The following is a 23,830-nucleotide window of genomic DNA, read 5'->3' as shown; positions in this document are numbered from 1 at the left end:
TGGGTCATGACCGAAAGGATAAGATCACGGGTACAAGCGGCTGAAATTAGTTTCCTCCGCCGGGTGGGGAGGCTCTCCCTTAGAGATAGGGTGAGAAGCTCTGCCATCCGGGAGGAACTCAAAGTAAAGCCGCTGCTCCTCCACATCGAGAGGAGCCAGATGAGGTGGTTCGTGCATCTGGTCAGGATGCCACCCGAACGCCTCCCTAGGGAGGTGTTTAGGGCACGTCCAACCGTTAGGAGGCCATGGGGAAGACCCAGGACGCGTTGGGAAGACTATGTCTCCCGGCTGGCCTGGGTACGCCTCGGGATCCCCCGGGAAGAGCTAGACGAAGTGGCTGGGGAGAGGGAAGTCTGGGCTTCCCTGCTTAGGCTGCTGCCTCCGCGACCCGACCTCGGATAAGCGGAAGCAGATGGATGGATGCTCTACTTTCAATTTCATTTTGGAGGAGTTGGGGGATATTACATTTTTTAATGCAAATTTTTCCTAAAAAGCATTTTTAAAAAAAATAAAAATCAATATTGATAAGAATGATTGAATTAAATAATTACATATTAAATTTAATAATTAAACAATTAAATACAACTACGGCTGATAGGAGTGACGTCACAGCCCGACCCGGAAGCACAACAACAGCTGGTGAACGCTCACAAATTAGCCTGTTCTCGGGCTTTCTCTTCTTTCGAAAACGTTTGTTTATTTATTTTCCCATTGTGAATTGTAAACGAACAGTAGCAACTACAGCCGCACCACCAGCAGGTAACGTTTTAGTTTTATCGTTTAGCGTCACCGCGACCCTTGAGCAAACAGTGAGCTAGCATGCTAACTTAGCGCTGTTTATATATGAAGTCATGTGACGCTCCTTCGCACATAAACACATCCTTGGCCAGCTGACATCCTTAGTTAGCGGCATTTAGACGTCTAAGTCATCTAAAATAACGTGTAACTAACCCCGGTAAGTAACAGAACTTGGGGATGCTGTGAAAACTTGCTACACTACAATTCTTTCCAGTTCGTGGCTAAAAGCGTCAGGATAGGATAGGATATGTCTTTATTGTCATTGCACAAGTACAACGAAACGTTGTTCTCAGCACAAACATGTTCAAGATTAGACAAATAAATAGTGCACAGGGTTACAGAACAAGAACACTGATGGGTCGCCACAAGGCGCCCCGTAAAAGATGAGAAAAAGGTAAACGCTGGGGAAGGATTAGTAAAAAAATACAATTTGGACTGGGCTCCTACGGGGGCCCAGTCTGGAGTGGGAAAAAACCTCCATAGCAAAGTACACATGCGTATTACAACATACATCTCGAGATATCTAGCAACAGAGGGAAGTAGTAAAGTCATGGTGGTAGACCGCAGCTCTCAGGCGCTGACCATCCATTCATCACCCTTACGGGATTTGCGTCGAGGGCGTTGGGTTGGAGGGGTGTATATGTGGCATAGGGGACGGCGTGGCGCAGTGGAAGAGTGGCCGTGCGCAACCCGAGGGTCACTGGTTCAAATCCCACCTAGAACCAACCTCGTCACGTCCGTTGTGTCCTGAGCAAGACACGTCACCCTTGCTCCTGATGGGTGCTGGTTGGCGCCTTGCATGGCAGCTCCCTCCATCAGTGTGTGAATGTGTGTGTGAATGGGTAAATGTGGAAGTAGTGTCAAAGCGCTTTGAGTACCTTGAAGGTAGAAAAGCGCTATACAAGTACAACCCATTTATCATTTATATATATTTTTTTGTGGATGTGTGTGTTTGTGAGCTCGTAGTGTTTCTCTGTTCCGTGGCATTGATGTGTTTGCAGTCGCTAATCCAAAGTCAACAACAACAGGTGTGTGTCCATGAGAGACAAGAGGGGAGTTTGTTGTGTCTTCACAGCACCGTCCTTTGGGAGAGTCTCGAAGCCAGGGAAACAGTCCAAGTTAGAATGATTTGTATGCGAGTGAAAATAAAATTTGCTTTTCACTCTAAATTGTCTATGACTGGTCCTCAAACCTGCGGGGTAGACAGTCCGATGTAATCCACGGTTCTTCCCGCATCCTCCAATCATTTGTTGCAGCTTTGGGGTACTTTGAAGACTGCCAGCAACTTCCAATTTGTCGACAAACCAGAGCAATGCTTACTCCAATCAGCAGATGTCCGGTTGTCATAATTCCGAATAGGTGGATATCTTCACGTCCTCGACAGAAAAGGGTCGCCAGGCACGCGGCCCTCCTTCTTCTCCCAAGAGTCCGTCGTGTGTCCAGCCACAACCGCTTCGTCACGACAAACCCCAAACCCAAGATCTTGTCAATTTTGTTGAGGCCAGTTAAATAGTTCCAATGTTTAGATTTGGAGAGCAGTGCAAAAAGAGGCAACAAGAAAGTTAAGACAAGACAAAACAAAGAAGCAAGCAGGAGAGATAAGGGAGGGGAATGGGGAGCGTCCACCCTCGATGAGTGCCGGAGAGAAAAAAATCACGTCAGTTACGTCAGTGACGTAACCTTTGACCCCGAATTTTGCAGGGGCGCGATGGGAAACCAGCTGGCGGGCATCGCCCCGTCCCAGATCTTGTCCGTGGACAGCTACTTCTCAGACATCCACGACCACGAGTACGACAAGAGTCTGGGCAGTACGCGCTTCTTCAAGGTGGCGCGGGCCAAACACCGCGAGGGCCTGGTGGTGGTCAAGGTGTTCGCCATCCAGGACCCCTCGCTGCCGCTCACCAGCTACAAGCAGGAGCTGGAGGAGCTGAAGATCCGCCTGCACTCGTGCCAGAACTGCCTGCCCTTCCAGAAGACCTCCCTGACGGAGAAGGCCGCCATTTTGTTCCGGCAATACGTCCGGGACAACCTGTACGACCGCATCAGCACCAGGCCTTTCCTGAACAACGTGGAGAAGCGCTGGCTGGCCTTTCAGATCCTCAACGCCGTGGACCAGGCGCACAAGGCCGGCGTGCGCCACGGCGACATAAAGACTGAGAACGTGATGGTGACCAGCTGGAACTGGGTGCTGCTCACAGACTTTGCCAGCTTCAAGCCCACCTACCTGCCCGAGGACAACCCCGCCGACTTCAACTACTTCTTCGACACGTCCCGGCGCCGGACATGCTACATCGCGCCCGAGCGTTTCGTGGACGGGAGCATGTTCGCCGCCGAGAGCGATCAGAACACGCCGCTGGTGGACCTCACCAACAACAACCAAAGGAGCAGAGGGGAGCTCAAGCAGGCCATGGACATCTTCTCTGCAGGTGCTCCACGCCGTCGTCCCAAAGATGCGCAAAAAGGCCGTGAGGGCTCACTCTGATGTGTATGTGTGTCACTCTTAGGCTGCGTGATTGCAGAGTTGTTCACGGAGGGCGTCCCGCTCTTCGATCTGTCCCAGCTCCTGGCGTACCGCAAGGGTCATTTCCAGACCGAGCAGGTCCTGGAGAAGATCGAGGACTGCAGCATCCGAGAGCTGGTGAGGATGCAGTTTGGATGTTGCTAATTCCGATACAGGAGCTTTGAGTACTGGCCGATAGCAATAATAATCCAATACATTATACACATACTGTATATATGCAGTGGGGCAAAAAAGTATTTAGTCAGCCACCGATTGTGCAAGTTCTCCCACTTAAAATGATGACAGAGGTCTGTAATTTTCATCATAGGTACACTTCAACTGTGAGAGACAGAATGTGAAAAAAAATCCAGGAATTTACATTGTAGGAATTTAAAAAAATATATTTGTAAATTATGGTTGAAAATAAGTATTTGGTCAACCATTCAAAGCTCTCACTGATGGAAGGAGGTTTTGGCTGAAAATCTCACAATACATGGCCCCGTTCATTCTTTCCTTAACACGGATCAATCGTCCTTTCCCATTAGCAGAAAAACAGCCCAAAGCATGATGTTTCCACCCCCATGCTTCACAGTAGGTGTGGTGTTCTTGGGATGCAACTCAGTATTCTTCTTCCTCCAAACACAAGTTGAGTTTATACCAAAATGGATACATGGATGATACAGCAGAGGATTGGGAGAATGTCATGTGGTCAGATGAAACCAAAATAGAACTTTTTGGCATAAACTCAACTCGTCATGTTTGGAAGAAGAAGAATACTGAGTTGCATCCCAAGAACACCACACCTACTGTGAAGCTTGAGGGTGGAAACATAATGCTTTGGGGCTGTTTTTCTGGTAAGGGGACAGGACGATTGATCCGTGTTAAGAAAAGAATGAATGGGGCCATTTATTGTGAGATTTTGAGCCAAAACCTCCTTCCATCAGTGAGAGCTTTAAATGGTTGACCAAATACTTATTTTCCACCATCATTTACAAATAAATTATTTAAAATTCCTACAATGTGAATTCCTGGATTCTTTTTTCACATTCTGTCTCTCACAGTTGAAGTGTACCTATGATGAAAATTACAGACCTCTGTCATCATTTTAAGTGGGAGAACTTGCACAATTGGTGGCTGACTAAATACTTTTTTGCCCCACTGTATACATATACACAATATATACATATACACTTTCACAATATACGCATACATACATATGTACAACATATACATGTGCATATAGTTATGGTCAAAAGTTTACATACACTTGTAAAGAACATAATGTCATGGCTGTTTTGAGTTTCCAATAATTTATACAACTCTTATTTGTTTGTGATAGAGTGATTGGAGCACATACTTGTTGGTCACAAAAAGCATTCATGAAGTTTGGTTCTTTTATGAATTTATTATGGGTCTACTAAAAATGTGACCAAAGGTATACATACAGCAATGTTACCATTTTGTTACATGTTCCTTGGCAAGTTTCCTTGCAATAAGGCGCTTTTGGTAGCCATCCACAAGCTACTGTTTGAATTTGTGACCACTTCTGACACAATTAGTGCAGTTCAGCTAAATTTGTTGGTTTTCTGACTTGTTTCTTCAGCATTGTCCACACATTTAAGTCATGACTTTGGAAAGTTCATTCTAAAACTTTAATTCCAGCCTGATTTAGCCATTCCTTTACCAGTTGACGTGTGTTTGGGGTAATTTTCCTGTTGGAACACCCAACGGCGCCCAAGAACCAACCTCCGGGCTGATGATTTTAGGTTGTTCTGAAGAATTTGGAGGTAAACCTTTTTCATTGTCCCATTTACCCTCTGTAAAGCACCAGTTCCATTGGCAGCAAAACAGACTCAGAGCATAATACTACCACCACCATGCTTGATGGTAGGGTTGGTGTTCCTGGGATTAAAGGACTCACCTTTTCTCCTCCAAACATATTGCTGATTATTGTGGCCAAACAGCTACATTTTTGTTTCATCTGACCACAGAACTTTCCTCCAGAATGTTTTATCTTTGACCATGTGGTGTCAACTTGTGAAGTGAATTACATTTATATAGCGCTTTTCTCTAGTGACTCAAAGCGCTTTTACATAGTGAAACCCAATATCTAAGTTACATTTAAACCAGTGTGGGTGGCACTGGGAGCAGGTGGGTAAAGTGTCTTGCCCAAGGACACAACGGCAGTGACTAGGATGGTGGAAGCGGGGATCGAACCTGGAACCCTCAAGTTGATGGCACGGCCACTCAACCAACCGAGCTATTACCCCCCCCCCCCAAAAAAAAAGAAACCTGGTATCTCAGTCACCAGAATTTAGACTGCCTGCAGGACTGCTCGTATCGCACACAATATCACACACAAATAAAACACATTTTGCAGGACTACTTGTATCGCACATGATATCACACACCAGTAAAAGCTGCAGGACTGCTTGTATCACACATTATATCACACACAGGTAAATGTTTCAGGACTGCTTGTATCGCACATGATACCAGCAAGTCGATATAATCTGATACTTGCTGATATGGAACCGATACGTGATAGCGGTATTGGATGGGCACAACTTCAGACAGCAAACATCACGCGACTGTGCTATCCCTCAGGTGGCTCAGATGGTTCAGAGGGAGCCGGAGCGGCGCTTGGCAGCGGAGGACTACCTGAAGCAGCAGAGAGGGAAAGCGTTCCCCGACATCTTCTACACATTCCTGCAGCCGTACATGGCGCAGTTTGCCAAAGAGACCTTCCAGTCTGCAGACGAGCGAGTGCTAGTTATCCGCAAGAACCTGGACAACATCCTTCACAACCTGCCAGGTGCGCTTTAATGGGTAATTTACTAATGTGGGTGTGTCCTTTCACCAGTTTTAGCGTCACCTTTAATGAGGGGGCGTGTTTTCCACACAGGCGTGCAATGTTGCCCTCAGGATGACAGCGAGGGCGTTGCGAGCACGAAGGAGCACCAGGGCCTCATCGTGCTGGCGTCTGTCATCACTTCCTGCCTGCAGACGCTGCGCTCCTGCGACTCCAAGCTGGCGGCGCTGGAGCTTATCCTCCACCTGGCGCCACGCTTGTGCGTGGACATCCTGCTAGACCGAGTCACGCCGTACCTGCTGCACTTCTGCAACGACCCGGTGCCACGCGTGCGTGCCCAGGCCGTGCGCACGCTCACCAAGGTGCTGGCACTGGTCAAGGAGGTGCCACGCAACGACGTCAACATCTACCCGGAGTACATCCTGCCGGGCGTCGCCCACCTCGCGCAGGACGACGCCACCATCGTCCGGCTGGCCTACGCAGGTGAGCCGCCGCCCGTCGCACGATGGCATTATTTTTTTGTTTCATTCAAGGTGAAAGAAAAAACAACCAACATAACTTTACAAAACCCAAAACCAGTGAAGTTGGTAAGTTGTGTAAATCGTCAATAAAAATGGATTACAATAATTGGCAAATCCTTTTCAACTTATATTCAATTGAATAGAATGCAACATTTGAACTGGTTATCTTTATTTTTTGCAAATGTTGCCTCATTGGAATTTGATGCCTGCAACGTGTTTAAAAAAGCTGGCACAAGTGGCAAAAAAGACTGAGAAAGTTGAGGAATGCTCATCAAACACTTATTTGGAACATCCCACAGTGAACAGGCTAATTGGGAACAAGTGGGTGCCATGATTGGGTATAAAAGCAGCTTCAATGAAATGTTTGATAATTTACAAGCAAGAATGGGGCGAGGGTCACCACTTTGTGAACCAATGCGTGAGCAAATTGTCAAACCATTTAATAAAAAACATCTCAACCAGCTATTGCAAGGAATTTTGGAATTTCACCATATACAGTAATATCATCAAAAGGTTCAGAGAATCTGGAGAAATCACGGCAAGGCCGAAAACCGACCTTGACTGCCTGTGACCTTCGATCCCTCAGGCGGCACTGCATCAAAAAACGACCTTAGTGTGTAAAGGATATCACATGGGTTCAGGAACACTTCTGAAAACCACTGTCATTAACTACAGTTTGTCGCTACATCTGTAAGTGCAAGTTAAAACTGTACTATGCAAAGCGAAGTGAAGTGAATTATATTTATATAGCGCTTTTCTCAAGTGACTCAAAGCGCTTTACATAGTGAAACCCAATATCTAAGTTACATTTAAACCAGTGTGGGTGGCACTGGGAGCAGGTGGGTAAAGTGTTTTGCCCAAGGACACAACGGCAGTGACTAGGATGGTGGAGGCGGGAATCGAACCTGCAACCCTCAAGTTGCTGGCACGGCCACTCTACCAACCGAGCTATGTCGCCCCATAGCCATTTATCAACAACAGCCAGAAACGCTTCGCTGGGCCGGAGCTCAGCCTTGATGAACTGATGCAAAATGGAAAAGTGTTCTGTGGTCTGACAAGTCCACATTTCAAATAGTTTTTGGAAACTGTGGATGTCTTGTCCTCTGTACCAAAGAAGAAAAGAACCGTTTGGACTGTTTAAGGCACAAAGTTGAAAAGCCAGCATCTGTGATGTTATGGGGGTGTATTAGTGCCCAAGGCATGGGTAATATGTAAAAACTGTCTATCTCGTGTGGAAATCTGTTGAAATGTTTGAGGGTAGGCTGGTGAGTTGCGTCCTTTTTGGATATATTTCCATCCTTGAAGAAATATAAAAACATATGTGAACATCCTTCTCAGAGAACGTAGCGCACCTGGCAGAGAGTGCACTCCGCTTCCTGGAGCTGGTGCAGGAAAACAACGTGAACACGGAGCACGACGTCAGCGGCGAGGACGGCGAGGAGACGCTGCACCTCAACGAGAACTACGACTCTGGTACGTATGCGCGCAGGGGTCGCCCGACTCGAGCCGCGTGTGACGGCGTGTGCGTGTGCAGAGCTGCAGGCGCTCCACGAGATGGTGCAGCAAAAGGTGGTGACGCTGCTGAGCGACTCGGAGAATGTAGTCAAACAGTCGTTGATGGAGAACGGCATCACGCGCCTCTGCGTCTTCTTCGGCCGCCAGAAGGCCAACGACGTGCTGCTGTCGCACATGATCACCTTCCTCAACGACAAGAACGACTGGCACCTGCGCGGCGCCTTCTTTGACAGCATCGTCGGTGAGAAGCAGCGCCGCCGCCATCAGTCGTGTCTTGCCTTGCCTTGCCTCCAATCACAATTCTTGTCTTCTTTTGTGTCGCCGCGTGAAGGGGTGGCGGCGTACGTGGGCTGGCAGAGCTCCTCCATCTTGAAGCCGCTCCTCCAGCAGGGCTTGAGCGACACAGAGGAGTTCGTCATCCACAAAGCCCTGAACGCGCTCACCTGCATGTGCCAGCTGGGCCTGCTGCAGAAACCTCACATCTACGAGTTTGTCGCCGACATCGGTAAGGTCACGCGACAAACCATTGAACGCCTCGTGGCCTGTTCAAGACCTGTGCCTGTGCACTCGCCGCAGCGCCGTTCCTGTGTCACCCCAACCTGTGGATCCGTTACGGCGCGGTGGGCTTCGTGACCGTGGTCGCGGAGCATCTCAACGTGGCCGACGTCTACTGCAAACTGATGCCGCACCTCAACCCGTTCATCACGCAGCCCATCATCCAGGTGATCCAGACTATAGCAAAGTTCAGTTTGGCCCGCAAGGGCGTGACGATTTTAAATAAGAATCTTGCCCACGGTGTGCCTCCAACTTAATTTAAATATCCGACAATATAATTGCTGCTAGTTTGCCACCATCTTGTGGACTTTGTCAGTAATTTAGGGCAGGGGTTCTCAAATGGGGGTACTTGAAGGTATACCAAGGGGTACGTGAGATTTTTAAAAATATGCTAAAAATAGCAACAATTAAAAAATCTTTTATAAATATATTTATTGAATAATACTTCAGTCAAATATGAAAAGAAATACAACAATGCAATATTCAGTGTTGACAGCTAGATTTTTTGTGGACATGTTCCATAAACATTGATGTTAAAGATTTATTTTTTTCTGAAGACATTTTTAGAATGAAGTTCATGAATCCAGATGGATCTCTATCACAATCCCCAAAGAGGGCACTTTAAATTGATGATTACTTCTACGTGTAGAAATCTTTATTTATAATTGAATTACTTGTTTATTTTTCAACAAGTTTTTTGTTATTTTTATATCTTTTTTTCCAAATAGTTCAAGAAAGACCACTACAAATGAGCAATATTTTGCACTTTTATACAATTTAAGAAATCAGAAACTGATGATATAGTGCTGTATTTCACTTCTTTACCTCTTTTTTTCAACCAAAAATGCTGTGCTCTGATTAGGGGGTACTTGAATTAAAAAAACCTTCACAGGGGGTACATCACTGAAAAAAGGTTGAGAACCACTGATTTAGGGTAATGACCAGTAATAGCATGTTGAGGTGTTCATAGCACAGCATTTCTATATATGACCCAATCCAAACAACCTTTCCCACTCATGGCACAAAAAGTCAACAACATGGTCACACAACACAACCTGTTCACTGAACTTTGTGGAATTTATAAAAAAAAAAAAAATGTCTATGCACAACACATCATTTAAATTTGCACCCATTCAAATCCCCGCAATGCATCATGGAAAAAATGCAAAACTCTCTCCACACTCGTCCATGTTTGTCGCATTTTAGCTGCTTGATATTTCTGATTGATTACAAAACTTTAAGAAGGTTGTCACGGAAGTAAACAGGGTAGAAGTCGAACTTTCACATACTCTTAAAAACCAGTTATAATAATTATTCATTATATCCATTATATTAATATATATATATATATATATATATATATATATACATATATATATATATTTATACATATATATATATATATATACATATATATATATATATATACATAAATTTAAGTACCAATGATTGTCACAAACACACTAGGTGTGGTTAACAGAATTTAATAACGTCGGTAGTAACATACCACATAGCAAAGGACGAACACTATTTGATTTCCTATTATGTAGCTCATTTTTATTTGACACTTATTGAAACATCTTGTATGACATCATGCACAAAAGTGTACTTTATTTGTTTTAAACTATTGTAGTGGCGTTCTGTACAAAAATTGCACTTTAATTTAGTGTTGTTTTGATAAGTCATCTTAGTGACTTATGGGACGGCGTGGCACAGTGGGATGAGTGGCTGTGCGCAACCCGAGGGTCCCTGGTTCAATCCCCACCTGGTACCAACCTCGTCACCTTTGTTGTGTCCTGAGCAAGACACTTCACCCTTGCTTCTTATGGGTGCTGGTTAGCGCCTTGCATGGCAGCTCCCTCCATCAGTGTGTGAATGTGTGTGTGAATGGGTAAATGTGGAAGTAGTGTCAAAGCGCTTTGAGTACCTTGAAGGTAGAAAAGCGCTATACAAGTACAACCCACTTATCACTTATATATATATATATATATTTTAGGGGTGTGGGAAAAAATTGATTCGAATACAAATCGAATCGAATATGTTGTGCGATTCAGAATCAATTCTCATTTTAAAAAAAAATCAATTTTTTATTATTTTTAAAAATTATTATTATTTTTTTATCAATCCAACAAACTACTACACAGCAATACCATAGCAATGCAATCCAATTCCAAAACCAAACCTGACCCAGCAACACTCAGAACTGCAATAAACAGAGCAATTGAGAGGAGACACAAACACGACCCAGAACAAACCAAAAGTAGTGAAACAAAAATGAATATTATCAACAACTGTATCAATATTATTTATAATTTCAGCATAGCAGTGATTAAAAATCCCTCATTGACATTATCATTAGACATTTATAAAAATAAAAAAAAGAACAATAGTGTCACAGTGGCTTACACTTGCATCGCATCTCAGAAGCTTGACAACACACTGTGTCCAATATTTTCACAAAGATAAAATAAGTCATATTTTTGGTTCGTTTAATAGTTAAAACAAATTTACATTATTGCAATCAGTTGATAAAACATTGTCCTTTACAATTATAAAAGCTTTTTTTTTTTTTTTAAATCTATTACTCTGCTTGCATGTCAGCAGACTGGGGTAGATCCTGCTTAAATCCTATGTATTGAATGAATACAGAATCATTTTGCATCGGAAAAATATCGTTTTGAATCGAGAATCAAATCAATTTGAAAAAAATCGATGTAGTATCGAATCGTGACCCCAAGAATCGATATTGAATCGAATCGTGGGACACCCAAAGATTCACAGCCCTAATATATATATATATATATATATATATATATATATATATATATATATATATAAACATACATACATACATACATACAGATACACCACCACTCAGATGTTAACAGTGCACCGCTGCGTCCTCAGATCGACAAGGAGCTGGTCCTGCTGAACGTCCTGAAGGAGCCGTTGAGCCGCTCCATCTTCGACTACGCTCTGCGTTCCAAGGACATCTCCAGCCTCTTCCGCCACCTGCTGATGAGGCAGAAGATGCGCGCGGGGTCCATCCCAGAATGCCCTCCTCACGAGGACCCGGCCATTGCTCAGCTATTTAAGAAGTTGCTCTCGCAGGTGAGCAACACACCTGCTCTGTAACCACAGAGCGTCGATGTTGACGCGTCTGTCCTCGCAGGGAATGACGGAGGCGGAGGAAGACAAGCTGCTGGCACTGCGAGACTTCATGCTGAAGTCCAACAAGGCCAAAGCCAACGTGGGTGAGCAGACCCTCCTGAGGGACGCGGCCCAGACTGGCGTCATCGACCTCGCTACACTCGGCATCACCGGGCGCCAGGCGGACCTTGCCAAGCCTAAAGGCGAGGTGGACGACAAGCGAGGTGACGAGTGCACACTTTGTTTTTTTAAACGCTTCAAATATTTCAGCAGCTTCAGGCTTATCTGTATGATACACATTTTTTTAATGTCTAATAGGTTTGAACTGAACTTTTTATCATGTTAAAAACACAAAATACTTGATATTTTCCCAGAATTGTATTTTGAAGTGGAATTGTTAAGATTAGGTTTTTTATTTTTTATTTAGTTACATAACCACATAATCCATCATGTGGTGGTGCTATTGCGTGTATACACTATGACAATGACACAAACTGTCTTCAAATAGCATTTTTACACACTTCTCTGTAGCATCAACAACCGATTGATTATTTGATTGATACCTTTATTAGTAGATTGCACAGTTCAGTACATATTCCGTACAATTGACCACTAAATGGTAACACCCGAATAAGTTTTTCAACTTCTTTAAGTCGGGGTCCACGTTAATCAATTCATCTTTGTTGTTGCATCCAAGTTTAGTTTTTTTTCAGTGTGAATGAACAAATAGACAAAAACACTGTAGGAATGAATATGTCTCTCACATCAACTAGTGGTTGAAAAGTGTCATTGCAACAAAACAATTTCGACCCAAACAGACACGGTGCAAGATCAGCAGGAGGCGATGCCGAGCACAGCAAGGGCTCTATTAAAAATTTTTTTTTTTTCTTCTAGACACCTTTTTGAGGCCCTGAACATGCACTAAAAGTTCCCATATTTTGCAGCCACGGCAAGACGTTTAATATTTTTGTGGTGTCGAAAATTAAATGTCAAAATCGGTTCTCTTTAAAATTAGAAAAAAAAAAAATCAGCCACTTCAACCAGTTTCACCTATCAACAGGAAAATTTCTGGAGACGTCCATCATGAGCGGACGCACATAAAAGTCTCAGAAACACATACCTGAAATTAAACTGCAAGTCGGCCATCTTGGTCTTTTTTGTATTTTTCGGCAAAAAAAAAAATAGGGGTACTTTTAACAAACTCCTCTTATGGACTTTGACAAATTGAGTCGTGGTTAAAATGACAGATACTACACATTATAAATTGCGAACACATTTTGCCTACGCCATGATGTGGGCGTGGCACGGCGCCCAACATGGCGCCGATGATTCGCCACAAAAACACGAAACGTTGAAAAGCTCAGCACCACAAATTCCGATCTTATTTAGTAGAAACAACGATGATGACACCCTGAAGTGCCTGTTTATACCTTTTCGTAGCGAAATCTGCCCCACGCCATCACCAATCTGTCATTTCTGGACTTAAGCGGATCAGAGATTAATTATTAGACTTAGACGTCCTTGCACCTTCAGCAATCAGCACCTCCAATTCCAAGTCCATGGTTTGATTTGATTTGTTTTTTATAAAGGATCCCCATTAGCTGGTTGCCACAACAACCCTCTAGTCTTCCTGGGGTCCACAACTCAACACAATTACAAGTAAAAGCATATAATTGTAACTACGCAATACAGACAAAAATAAAAAAATATAAGCATCAATAAGAAAACAGGCAAACAATTTACAGTCACAGAATAATAATTACCATATAAATATAACTACTCAATATATGTGTACAATGGTTCACGCCCGGAAAATGGTGGAGGGCCATGTCTGGGTTGGGGTGGACACCCTGCCCCACGTCTTTATTTCATTTAGCCTCCTCGTGCACGCGCCCAAACTGCCTCTGCGCGAAGGAATGCACGTTGATGTCGGCCAGACATCATTCCAGATAATCCCACAGCCCAATTTAATTTCAATTTATTTCATTGTTTAGTTCATTCCTACATGTTCTTCCAACATATTTTTCTATTGCATTTTCACATCCACAATCTTCAACTTTCCTTTTCATAGCGTTTGAATGTGAAGTGAAGTGAAGTGAATTATATTTATATAGCGCTTTTCTCTGGTGACTCAAAGCGCTTTACATAGTGAAACCCAATATCTAAGTTACATTTAAACCAGTGTGGGTGGCACTGGGAGCAGGTGGGTAAAGTGTCTTGCCCAAGGACACAACAGCAGTGACTAGGATGGCGGAAGCGGGAATCGAACCCACAACCCTCAAGTTGCTGGCACGGCCACTCTACCAACCGAGCTATACCGCCCCATACATGATTCCATACAGCGCAGCGGCGCGTTCATTCATTCATTCATTCATTCATTCATTTATGACGTCCATCAGCTGATTTTACTCACGGCCTGCCGGCTGCTCTCTGTCCTCGTGTATGATCCTTCGAGTCTTGCGTTCCTAAAAAGTTCAAAAAAATAAGAATAAAGATAGCGGAGTAGTCCTGAGAAGGAGGTCCATGACTCACTAAATTTCTTAAAAAGCACTCGCGGAAATATTTCTAAATTCAAAATTATTACAATTTATTTACACAAACCAAAAATTTTCTCTGCGGTTGACTTCAGTTTAATCAAAATAACTTGTTTAGCGGTAAAATAAACTGTTTCACTCATCACTCCTTCAACATGACAGACGGACAAAGGGAGCACCCAGCTGTCCTGTCTTCTTAATCATAGGAGGAGGGAGTGGCTCAACCAAGAGGAGCGTGAGCAGCTGAAAACAATCATCCATCCTAATTGATCTAAATCATCCAATAACTCATCAACATCATCATTGGCATTATTTGATTTCATTGTCAAAACAATTCATAAATAATTAATATAGATAGGCTCCAACAGGAGGAGTTCAAGTAGCTCGGAGTCTTGTTCACGAGTGAGGGAAGAGCGGATCGGTGCGGCGTCTTCAGTAATGCGGACGCTGTACCGATCCGTTGTGGTGAAGAAGGAGCTGAGCCGGAAGGCAAAGCTCTCAATTTACTGGTCGATCTACGTTCCCATCCTCACCTATGGTCATGAGCTTTGGATTATGATCGAAAGGACAAGATCACGGGTACAAGCGGCCCAGATGAGTTTCCTCCGCCGGGTGGCGGGTCTCTCCCTTAGAGATAGGGTGAGAAGCTCTGCCATCCGGGGGGAGCTCAAAGTAAAGCCGCTGCTCCTCCACATCGAGAGGAGCCAGATGAGGTAGTTCGTGAATCTGGTCAGGATGCCACCCAAATGCCTCCCTAGGGAGGTGTTTAGGGCACGTCCGACCGGTAGGAGGCCACGGGGCAGACCCAGGACACATTGGGTAGACTATGTCTCCTTGCTGGCCTGCGAAAGCCTCGGGATCCCCCGGGAGGAGCTGGACGAAGTTGCTGGGGAGAGGGAAGTCTGGGCTTCCCTGCTTAGGCTGCTGCCCCCGTGAGCCCACCTCGGATAAGCTGAAGAAGATGGATGGACTTTTGATCAATGACCTTTGAAAGTGCTTTAGAAATAATCACACAGCATTTATTTATATGGCACAATCAAAACAACCTTCCCTAGTCATGGTGCTAAAATAAAATGCAATGCAAGTAAAATAAAGGTTAACACTAGACTTAGACTTCCTTTTACTGTCATTAAAATTTGAACTTTACGGTACAGATAAGAACGAAACGTCGTTGCATTAGCTTGTTGTAGTGCAGGATAAAAGAGCAATAAGGTGCAGATATAAATAGACAGATTACTGTACAGATAAATATATTGCACTTTTGCATATGCATCCACGTTTATGGATGTCATATTGTCTTTATATCCCTGCGACTTAATCTGTTTTTTTTTGGTGGGGGGGTTGAGGGGATTATTATAATGCGTTCAAGAGTTTTATATCCTTAGGGAAGAAGCTGTTACAGAACCTGGAGGTTCTGCTACGGAGGCTGCGGAACCTCTTTCTAAAGTCCAGCAGTGAAAACAGTCCTTGTGGGGGGTGGGAGGAGTCTTTACAGATTTTTTGAGCCCTGAAAATCGGTAAGGACTCCTCCCAACCCCCATATAAACTGATGGCTGATGATGAATTGCCAAAAAATCTTCTGCGAAAGACACGTTGCCAAACTTTGATCTGATGGTTTGCCACAACACCAAGCTAACATCTTGTTGTCCTTGTATTTGGAAGAGAGATGCTCGGATCCATTCAGTATTTGTGGTGAAAATATTCCAACATGTCCGCTTTTCTGTACATTGAAAAAAGTGTGTCTCAATGGGGCACCAAAAAGGGCCAAAGGTGCTGAGTGTATAGTAAATTACTCTCTCCTATTTGGAATCACTTTGATTCCATTTGAAAGATAAACTCGTTCTAAACTTTGTGGCTGATTTGCGGTATAGCTCGGTTGGTAGAGTGGCCGTGCCAGCAACTTGAGGGTTGCAGGTTCGATTCCCGCTTGTGCCATCCTAGTTACTGCCGTTGTGTCCTTGGGCAAGACACTTTACCCACCTGCTCCCAGTGCCACCCACACTGGTTTAAATGTAACTTAGATATTGGGTGTCACTATGTAAAGCGATTTGAGTCACTTGAGAAAAGCGCTATATAAATATAATTCACTTCACAATTCACTTCACTTTAATGTAACTGATTTGTGGAAAAATGGTGAAAGGTGATTAAAGGGTTAAAGAATGTTGTTCCCCGCAGCAAGAAAACACGCCAAGCAGGACTCCATCATGAACGAGGAGTGGAAGAGCATGTTTGGTTCTCAGGAGCCCGCCACCGCCGCCACGCCGCCCTCCACGGTGCTCTCTCGTACTTCCAGCATCCCGTCCGCCAATCGCCGCTGACTTTTACTCATCAAGGCTCTCTTGCAGGCCACAGACGGGGGGCCATCGAGTCAGGCCCGGAAGAGCTCGGCGTCCCCGGCAGCTTCCGCGCTCCAGTCGGCGACGGCCGGCCCTGCCTACCAGCGCCGCATCAACACGTGCAAGGCGGAGCTTCAGCAGCTGGTGCAGCAGAAGCGAGACCAGTGCAGCGCCGAGCGCAAGGCCAAGCAAATGATGGAGAGCGCCGAGTGGGAGAGTCGGCCGCCGCCGCCCGGTAACGAGCGCGCTCTCGGCAGGCGAGGGCGCCGTCCGGCTGTGACGCGAAAAATGTGTGTGTTTCAGGGTGGCACCCCAAGGGGCTGCTGGTCGCCCACCTCCACGAACACAAAGCCGCCGTCAACCGCATCCGAGTCTCGGACGAGCACGCCATCTTCGCCACAGCGTCCAACGACGGCACGGTCAAGGTGTGGGACAGCCAGAAGATGGAGGGAAAGACCACCACCACCAGGTCGGTGTTGACCTACTCGCGCATCGGCGGCCTCGTCAAGACGCTGACCTTCTGTCAGGGCTCACATTACCTGGCCGTGGCGTCGGACAACGGATCCATCCAGCTGCTGGCGGTGGAAGCCAACAAACCGCCCAAGTCCCCCAAAGTCCAACCTTTCCAGACCAGGTGAGCACAACACCTCTTAAAGGCCGACTGAAACCCACTACTACCGACCACACAGTCTGATAGTTTACATATCAATGATGAAATATTAACATTGCAACACATGCCAATACGGCCGGTTTAGTTTACTAAACTGCAATTTTAAATTTCCCGCGAAATGTCCTGTTGAAAACGTCGCAGAATGATGACGTGTACGCGTGACGTCACGGACTGTTAGGAAACATGAGCGCTGCACACACACACAGCTAAAAGTCGTCTGCTTTAACGGCATAATTACACAGTATTTTGGACATCTGTGTTGCTGAATCTTTTGCAATTTGTTCAATTAATAATGGAGAAGTCAAAGTAGAAAGATGGAGGTGGGAAGCTTTAGCCACACAAACACAAGGTGTTTCCTTGTTTAAAATTCCCGGAGGTGAAACTTTACTATGGATCAGAGCGGTCAAGCGAACACAGATCCGGACCACTTGTCAACCAGCAGTTTTCGGTGAGAAAATTGTGGTAAAAAGTCGCCTCTTACCGGAGATCAGCTGAGCTTGTGCTGTCCGTACAGCTGCCGTCGACTTCCATCAGACACTGGCCTCAAGACACCCGCGGATACACCCTTCCGACTATCAGGTACTATTAAACTCACTAAAACACTAGCAACACAATAGAAAGATAAGGGATTTCCCAGAATTATCCTAGTAAATGTCTCTAAAAACTTCAGAATCTGTCCCAATGCAATCGCTTTTTTTCCTAGTCCGTCGCTATCAATATCCTCAAACACAAATCTTTCATCCTCTCTCAAATTAATGGGGAAATTGTCGTTTTCTCGGTCCGAATAGCTCTTTTTGTTGGAGGCTCCCCTTAAAAACAATGTGAGGATGTGAGGAGCCATCAACGGGTGATGTCATCGTCTGCGACTTCCGGTAAAGGCAAGGCTTTTCTGTTAGCGACCAAAAGTTGGGAACTTTATCGTCGATGTTCTCTACTAAATCCTTTCAGCAAAAATATGACAATATCGCGAAATGATCAAGTATGACACATAGAATGGACCTGCTATCCCCGTTTAAATAAGAAAATCTCATTTCAGTAGGCCTTTAAAGGGGAACTGCACTTTTTTAACGCGGCCTTATGTGAGATAAGTACATTCATCTATCCATACAGTTTATACCTCTTGTCCCTTTTGGGGTGGCGGGGGGTGCTGGAGCCTATCTCTGCTGCATTCAGGCGGACAACATTCACACTCACATTCACACACTAAGGCCAATTTAGTGTTGCCAATCAACCTATCCCCAGGTGCATGTCTTTGGAAGTGGGAGGAAGCCGGAGTACCCGGAGGGAACCCACGCAGTCAGGGGGAGGACCATGGTCTTCTTTTTTAAATTCTTTCTAAATCATAAATAAACGTGAAGGGTTGACAAAATCCATCCATCCATCCATTTTCTACCGCTTGTTCCCCATAGGGGTTTCGGGGGGGGTGCTGGTGCCTATCTCAGCTACAATCCGGCGGAAGGCGGGGTACACCCTGGACAAGTCACCACCTGATCGCAGGGCCAACACAGACAGACAGACAACATTCACACACTAGGGCCAATTTAGTGTTGCCAATCAACCTATCCCCACGCATTCACGGGGAGAACATGCAAACTCCACACAGAAAGGACCATGGTCTTCTTTTCTAAATTCCTTCTAAATCATAAATAAACGTGAAGGGTTGACAAAATCCATCCATCCATCCATTTTCTACCGCTTGTTCCCCATAGGGGTTTCGGGGGGGGTGCTGGTGCCTATCTCAGCTACAATCCGGCGGAAGGCGGGGTACACCCTGGACAAGTCACCACCTGATCGCAGGGCCAACACAGACAGACAGACAACATTCACACACTAGGGCCAATTTAGTGTTGCCAATCAACCTATCCCCAGGTGCATGTCTTTGGAAGTGGGAGGAAGCCGGAGTACCCGGAGGGAACCCACGCAGTCAGGGGGAGGACCATGGTCTTCTTTTTTAAATTCTTTCTAAATCATAAATAAACGTGAAGGGTCAACAAAATCACCCCCAAAAAATGGAGTTGCGTTGAAGCTGCATCTGTTGGCCCCGCCCAGGTCCCTGGACCTCCAAGAGGACGGCTGCGCGGTGGACATCCACCATTTCAACTCGGGCGCTCAGTCCGTGCTGGCGTACGCCACCGTCAACGGCTCGCTGGTGGGCTGGGACCTTCGCTCCAACGCCAACGCCTGGACGCTTCGCCACGACCTGCGCCTGGGACTCATCACCTCCTTCAGCGTGGACATGCATCAGTGTTGGCTCTGTCTCGGTGCGCCCCCCCCCCCTATAGTAACCCCCGCCGCCGTGGTCAAGGCACACATCAACGACTCTCGCGTCTTTCCTCGCCAGGGACGAGCAGCGGGACCATGGCGTGCTGGGACATGCGCTTCCAGCTGCCCATCTCCAACCACACCCACCCCGCACGTGCACGAGTCAGACGGCTGCTCATGCACCCGCTCTACCAGTCCTCGGTCATCGCAGGTGAGACCGCCGCCCTGACCCCGCCTCCTGTTTCCCTAACGCGCGTCCCCGCCTTGCAGCCGTCCAGGGCAACAATGAAGTGTCCATGTGGGACATGGAGACCGGGGACCGCAAGTTCACGCTGTGGGCCAGTTCGGCGCCGCCGCTGTCCGAGCTGCAGGTGAGCGAGCGTCAACTTGTCTTTTCTCCCGCGTGGTGCCGTGCCTTGACCGGCGTGTCCCGCAGCCCTCCCCTCACAGCGTGCACGGCGTCTACTGCAGTCCGGCCGACGGGAACCCGCTCCTGCTGACGGCCGGCTCCGACATGAGGATCAGGTGAGTCCAGCTTTCGCCTTAACGTCGGCGGCGGGCTCGTCACCGTCTGTCCCGCGCTCGCCAGGTTCTGGGATTTGGCGTACCCCGAGAGGTCCTACATCGTGGCGGGCGGAGCCAACGACTCGCTGCACTGCCCGTCTGTGGTGTACAGCAGGAAGATCATCGAAGGGACCGAGGTGGTGCAGGTGAGCGCCGGCGTCTGGCCACGCCTTCTGAGCAGAGCACCTGCCCGACTCACTGTGTCGCTTTCGCTTCTCCCGTCGCAGGAAATCCACAGCAAACAGAAGAGCGGCGCCGCGGACGACTCGCCGCGTCGAGGCCCCGAGTCGCTGCCCGTGGGACACCATGACATCATCACTGACATCGCCACCTTCCAGACCACACAAGGCTTCATTGTCACCTCATCACGGGACGGGATCATCAAAGTGTGGAAGTGACACACACACACACACACACACACCTTGTACATAGACCTCGCATGAAGTAGGAGTCATGTGACCTGCACGCGCTCAATAAAGGCCACACAAACTTCCCATTTCCTCTAACTGCCATGATTGTGATAGCCCCGCCCCCTGCAGGACATGACCTGTGACCCTTAACACAGAACAAGATTGACTCAACTTTTTATTGTTTGGCAGTCAAATGGATTTCATTAGAAAATACTTTTTTTTTGTACAGAATTGTTTAAAAAGGTGTGATGTTGGGATATTAATAACTACAAAATGCAATTTCCTAAGAGAATGCGTGTGAATGCTGAAAACCTAAAACCGACATTTCAGGTAATAAAAAGCAACAGTAAGGGCGGGTCTCAAAGTAGCAAAATGTATGAACCGGGGGTGTACATTTACAAATAGCTAATAAAGCTAACACGCTAATTTTAACATGCTAACAGTAAGCATGTGTCAAGTACTGAAATATGGCCGAGGTGTGTATAGCTAAAAAATTGTCCAAAAAAAGCTAGCATGCTAATTTTAGCATGTTTAAATGCTGACCTTTAACATCTGAATGCTGAAGTGTTAACAGTTAGCGTCAGATAAAAAAATAAGTGTTAGCATGTGTCAAGTACCAAAATGTTGGACTCTTTCAAAAGTATCAAAAAAGTTCAAATGCTAACAGTAGACATGTCTCAAGCACCAAAATATGATTGAAGTGTGTGTATTTGAAAAATTGGCTAAAAACGCTAACATGCTAACCGTTAGCATCTGGATTGTCAAAAGCCAAACTGAAATGTTAACACACTAGCTAGATAGTGTAAGATAAAAAAACAAAAAACCTAGCATGGGTCAAGGCATTTTCAATGTATGTACTCTTTCAAAATAATCTTCAAAAAGGTAAAATGGTAACAGTTAAAATGTGTCAAAAGCCCAAATATGACTGGGGTGTATATCTGAACAATTGGGTAAAAAAAGCTGGCTTGCGTACATGCTAACCATTAGCATTTAAATGCTCAAAAGCCGACCTGAAATGTTAACGGTTAGCACGCTAGCCAGATAGCGTCAGATAAAATAAACGGTTAGCATGCATCAAGTACCAAAATGTATGACTCTTAAAAAAAAAACCCTGAAAAAGGTAACATGCTAACATTAGCCTGGTTAACGTGGTAACAGTAAACATTGTCAAGCACCAAAATATGACTGAGGTGTATATCTGAAATATACATGCATGCTAACCATTGACATCTCAATGCTCAAAAGTCGAACGGAAATTTTAACCGTTAGCCAGATGGCGTCAGATAAAAATAAACCGCATCAAGTACCAAAATGTAGGACTCTTTCAAAAATAACAACAAAAAAAAGGTAGCATTGTAACAGTAAGAATCTATCAAGTACCAAAGTAAAAGACTGGTGTGTATAACTGTGACATTAGCTAAAAATGTAGCATGCTAACAGTTAGCATGTGGCAAGTACCACAGTGTAATGTTAGCATGCTACTAATTGACTAACATTAGCAAGGAGCATTTTAACTTTGGAATAGTTTGTCTGTTGAGAAATATGGAAAATGTTAAAAATGTTTTTTAATTGGCTATTCATTTTGAATGGGAAAACATTTCTCAATGGTTTGAATGGGATTAAAATGGGGAGGTGTCACGCCAAATTTCTTCCCCCTACAAAACCCCCCCCATTTACTTTCGGGGTCATGATTAATAAAGACGTTTTATTAAACGCTATATTATAGAAAAAAATAAAAAAAACAATTTACAAACACAAACTATGGGATGACGTTAGAGGAAATGTGACCCCGGAAGTAAATGCGCCATCCCATAGCTTGTGTTTGTAAATTCCATCCATCCATTTTCTACTGCTTATTCCCTTGTGGGGTCGCGGGGGGCCCTGGCGCCTATCTCAGCTACAATCGGGCGGAAGGCAGGGTACACCCTGGACAAGTCGCCACCTGATCGCAGGGCCAACACAGATAGACAGACAACATTCACACACTAGGGCCAATTTAGTGTTGCCAATCAACCTATCCCCAGGTGCATGTCTTTGGAGGTGGGAGGAAGCCGGAGTACCCGGAGGGAACCCACGCATTCACGGGGAGAACATGCAAACTCCACACAGAAAGATCCCGAGCCTGGATTTGAACCCTAGACTGCAGGACCTTCGTATTGTGAGGCAGACGCACTAACCCCTCTGCCACCGTGTAAATTGTTTTTTTAATTTAATTTTTTTTCTATAATATAGCGTTAACGTCTGTATTTTTCAAATATAGAGTTACATTTTTATAATATAGCGTTAACAAAACGTCTGTATTTTTATAATATAGCGTTATATTTTTATAATACCATGAATTGATTAACGTGGACCCCGACTTAAACATGTTGAAAACCTATTGGGGTGTTACCATTTAGTGGTCAATTGTACGGAATATGTACTGTACTGTGCAATCTACTAATAAAAGTATCAATCAATCAAATACAGCGTTAACAAAACGTCTGTATTAATCATGACCCTGGTAGTAAACGGGGGGGGGGAAGGTTTGTGTAGGAGGGGAAGAAATTTGGCGTGACAGAGCACAAAATGGGCGGACTATTGATAATTAGAATGAATGTTCCCCATAACAACACCAACAATAATAATACCAGCACTACTACGACATCAGAGAGAAGGTAGATGGCGGGTGAAGGACATGTATGACATTTGAGGTCAGACTAGCATGCGGCGAGGCTGACACACTTGCTACCAACACACGCCGCATCAACTAAATCTTTTTCAAGTGTAAAAGTTCACGTTGGCGGCGGCGCCCTCTTCAGGACGTCTGGCTCACGCAGAGGTCCTCGCACTCTTCCTGTGTGTGGAAGCGGTTGGCGTTGCCGCCGCAGCCGCCGTACCAGAAGCGCTGGCACTGGTTCAGTGGGGCGTGGTAGAACCACATCATGGCGTAGTCCTGGCAGGCGCCTGTGTCCTGGCCCAGGGAGCAGGCGTCTGCGTGGGAGGGACGGACAGGAAGTCTAATCAGCGCCGTGTCTCTCAGACTCTGACAAAAGTCCTGTTACTTGTTGTACATCTTAGTTGCAAGGCACCGTGCTCCTTCTTAAACACTTCACCTGCTAGGTTGCAGCCAAAGGCTCATTTCCACACACCATTTAAAACTACACCATGTAAATAGACTACAAAGCATGATGGGTAATATGCAAAACACTCTCCTTCTCCAC

At 45.5% G+C, this 23,830-nt stretch overlaps 3 protein-coding genes across 3 annotated transcripts in view; 1 reads left to right on the top strand and 2 right to left on the bottom strand.

Moving 5' to 3' along the window:
* Positions 1-14,539, bottom strand: part of atp2c1 (ATPase secretory pathway Ca2+ transporting 1) — a 74,150-nt gene extending 59,611 nt beyond the window's left edge. Inside the window, exon 1 of the mRNA XM_061881778.1 lies at positions 14,265-14,539. The gene's annotated coding sequence lies outside the window, so the exon portion shown is untranslated. The remainder of the gene's footprint in view (positions 1-14,264) is intronic.
* On the top strand, positions 611-21,943 carry pik3r4 (phosphoinositide-3-kinase, regulatory subunit 4). Its single transcript, XM_061881776.1, has 20 exons — positions 611-759; positions 2,500-3,224; positions 3,303-3,436; positions 5,906-6,113; positions 6,204-6,593; positions 7,970-8,104; positions 8,166-8,387; positions 8,478-8,651; positions 8,723-8,868; positions 11,609-11,812; positions 11,874-12,075; positions 16,561-16,658; positions 16,731-16,956; positions 17,025-17,355; positions 19,441-19,652; positions 19,733-19,864; positions 19,924-20,024; positions 20,090-20,178; positions 20,243-20,363; positions 20,445-21,943. The coding sequence occupies exons 2-20, from the start codon at positions 2,507-2,509 to the stop codon at positions 20,613-20,615; spliced, it is 4,014 nt and encodes a 1,337-aa protein (XP_061737760.1). The 5' UTR covers positions 611-759; positions 2,500-2,506; the 3' UTR covers positions 20,616-21,943.
* col6a4a (collagen, type VI, alpha 4a) overlaps positions 20,790-23,830 on the bottom strand; it is a 68,818-nt gene continuing 65,777 nt past the window's right edge. Inside the window, exon 41 of the mRNA XM_061881773.1 lies at positions 20,790-23,600. Within this exon, the coding sequence (XP_061737757.1) occupies positions 23,425-23,600 (176 nt within the window). The 3' untranslated portion in view covers positions 20,790-23,424. The remainder of the gene's footprint in view (positions 23,601-23,830) is intronic.

This window comes from Nerophis ophidion, linkage group LG21 (assembly GCF_033978795.1).
Source record: "Nerophis ophidion isolate RoL-2023_Sa linkage group LG21, RoL_Noph_v1.0, whole genome shotgun sequence".
Classification (NCBI taxonomy): Eukaryota; Metazoa; Chordata; class Actinopteri; order Syngnathiformes; family Syngnathidae; genus Nerophis; species Nerophis ophidion.
The sequence above is the reverse complement of the archived record's forward strand: the minus strand, read 5'-3'. Positions and strand labels throughout refer to the sequence as shown.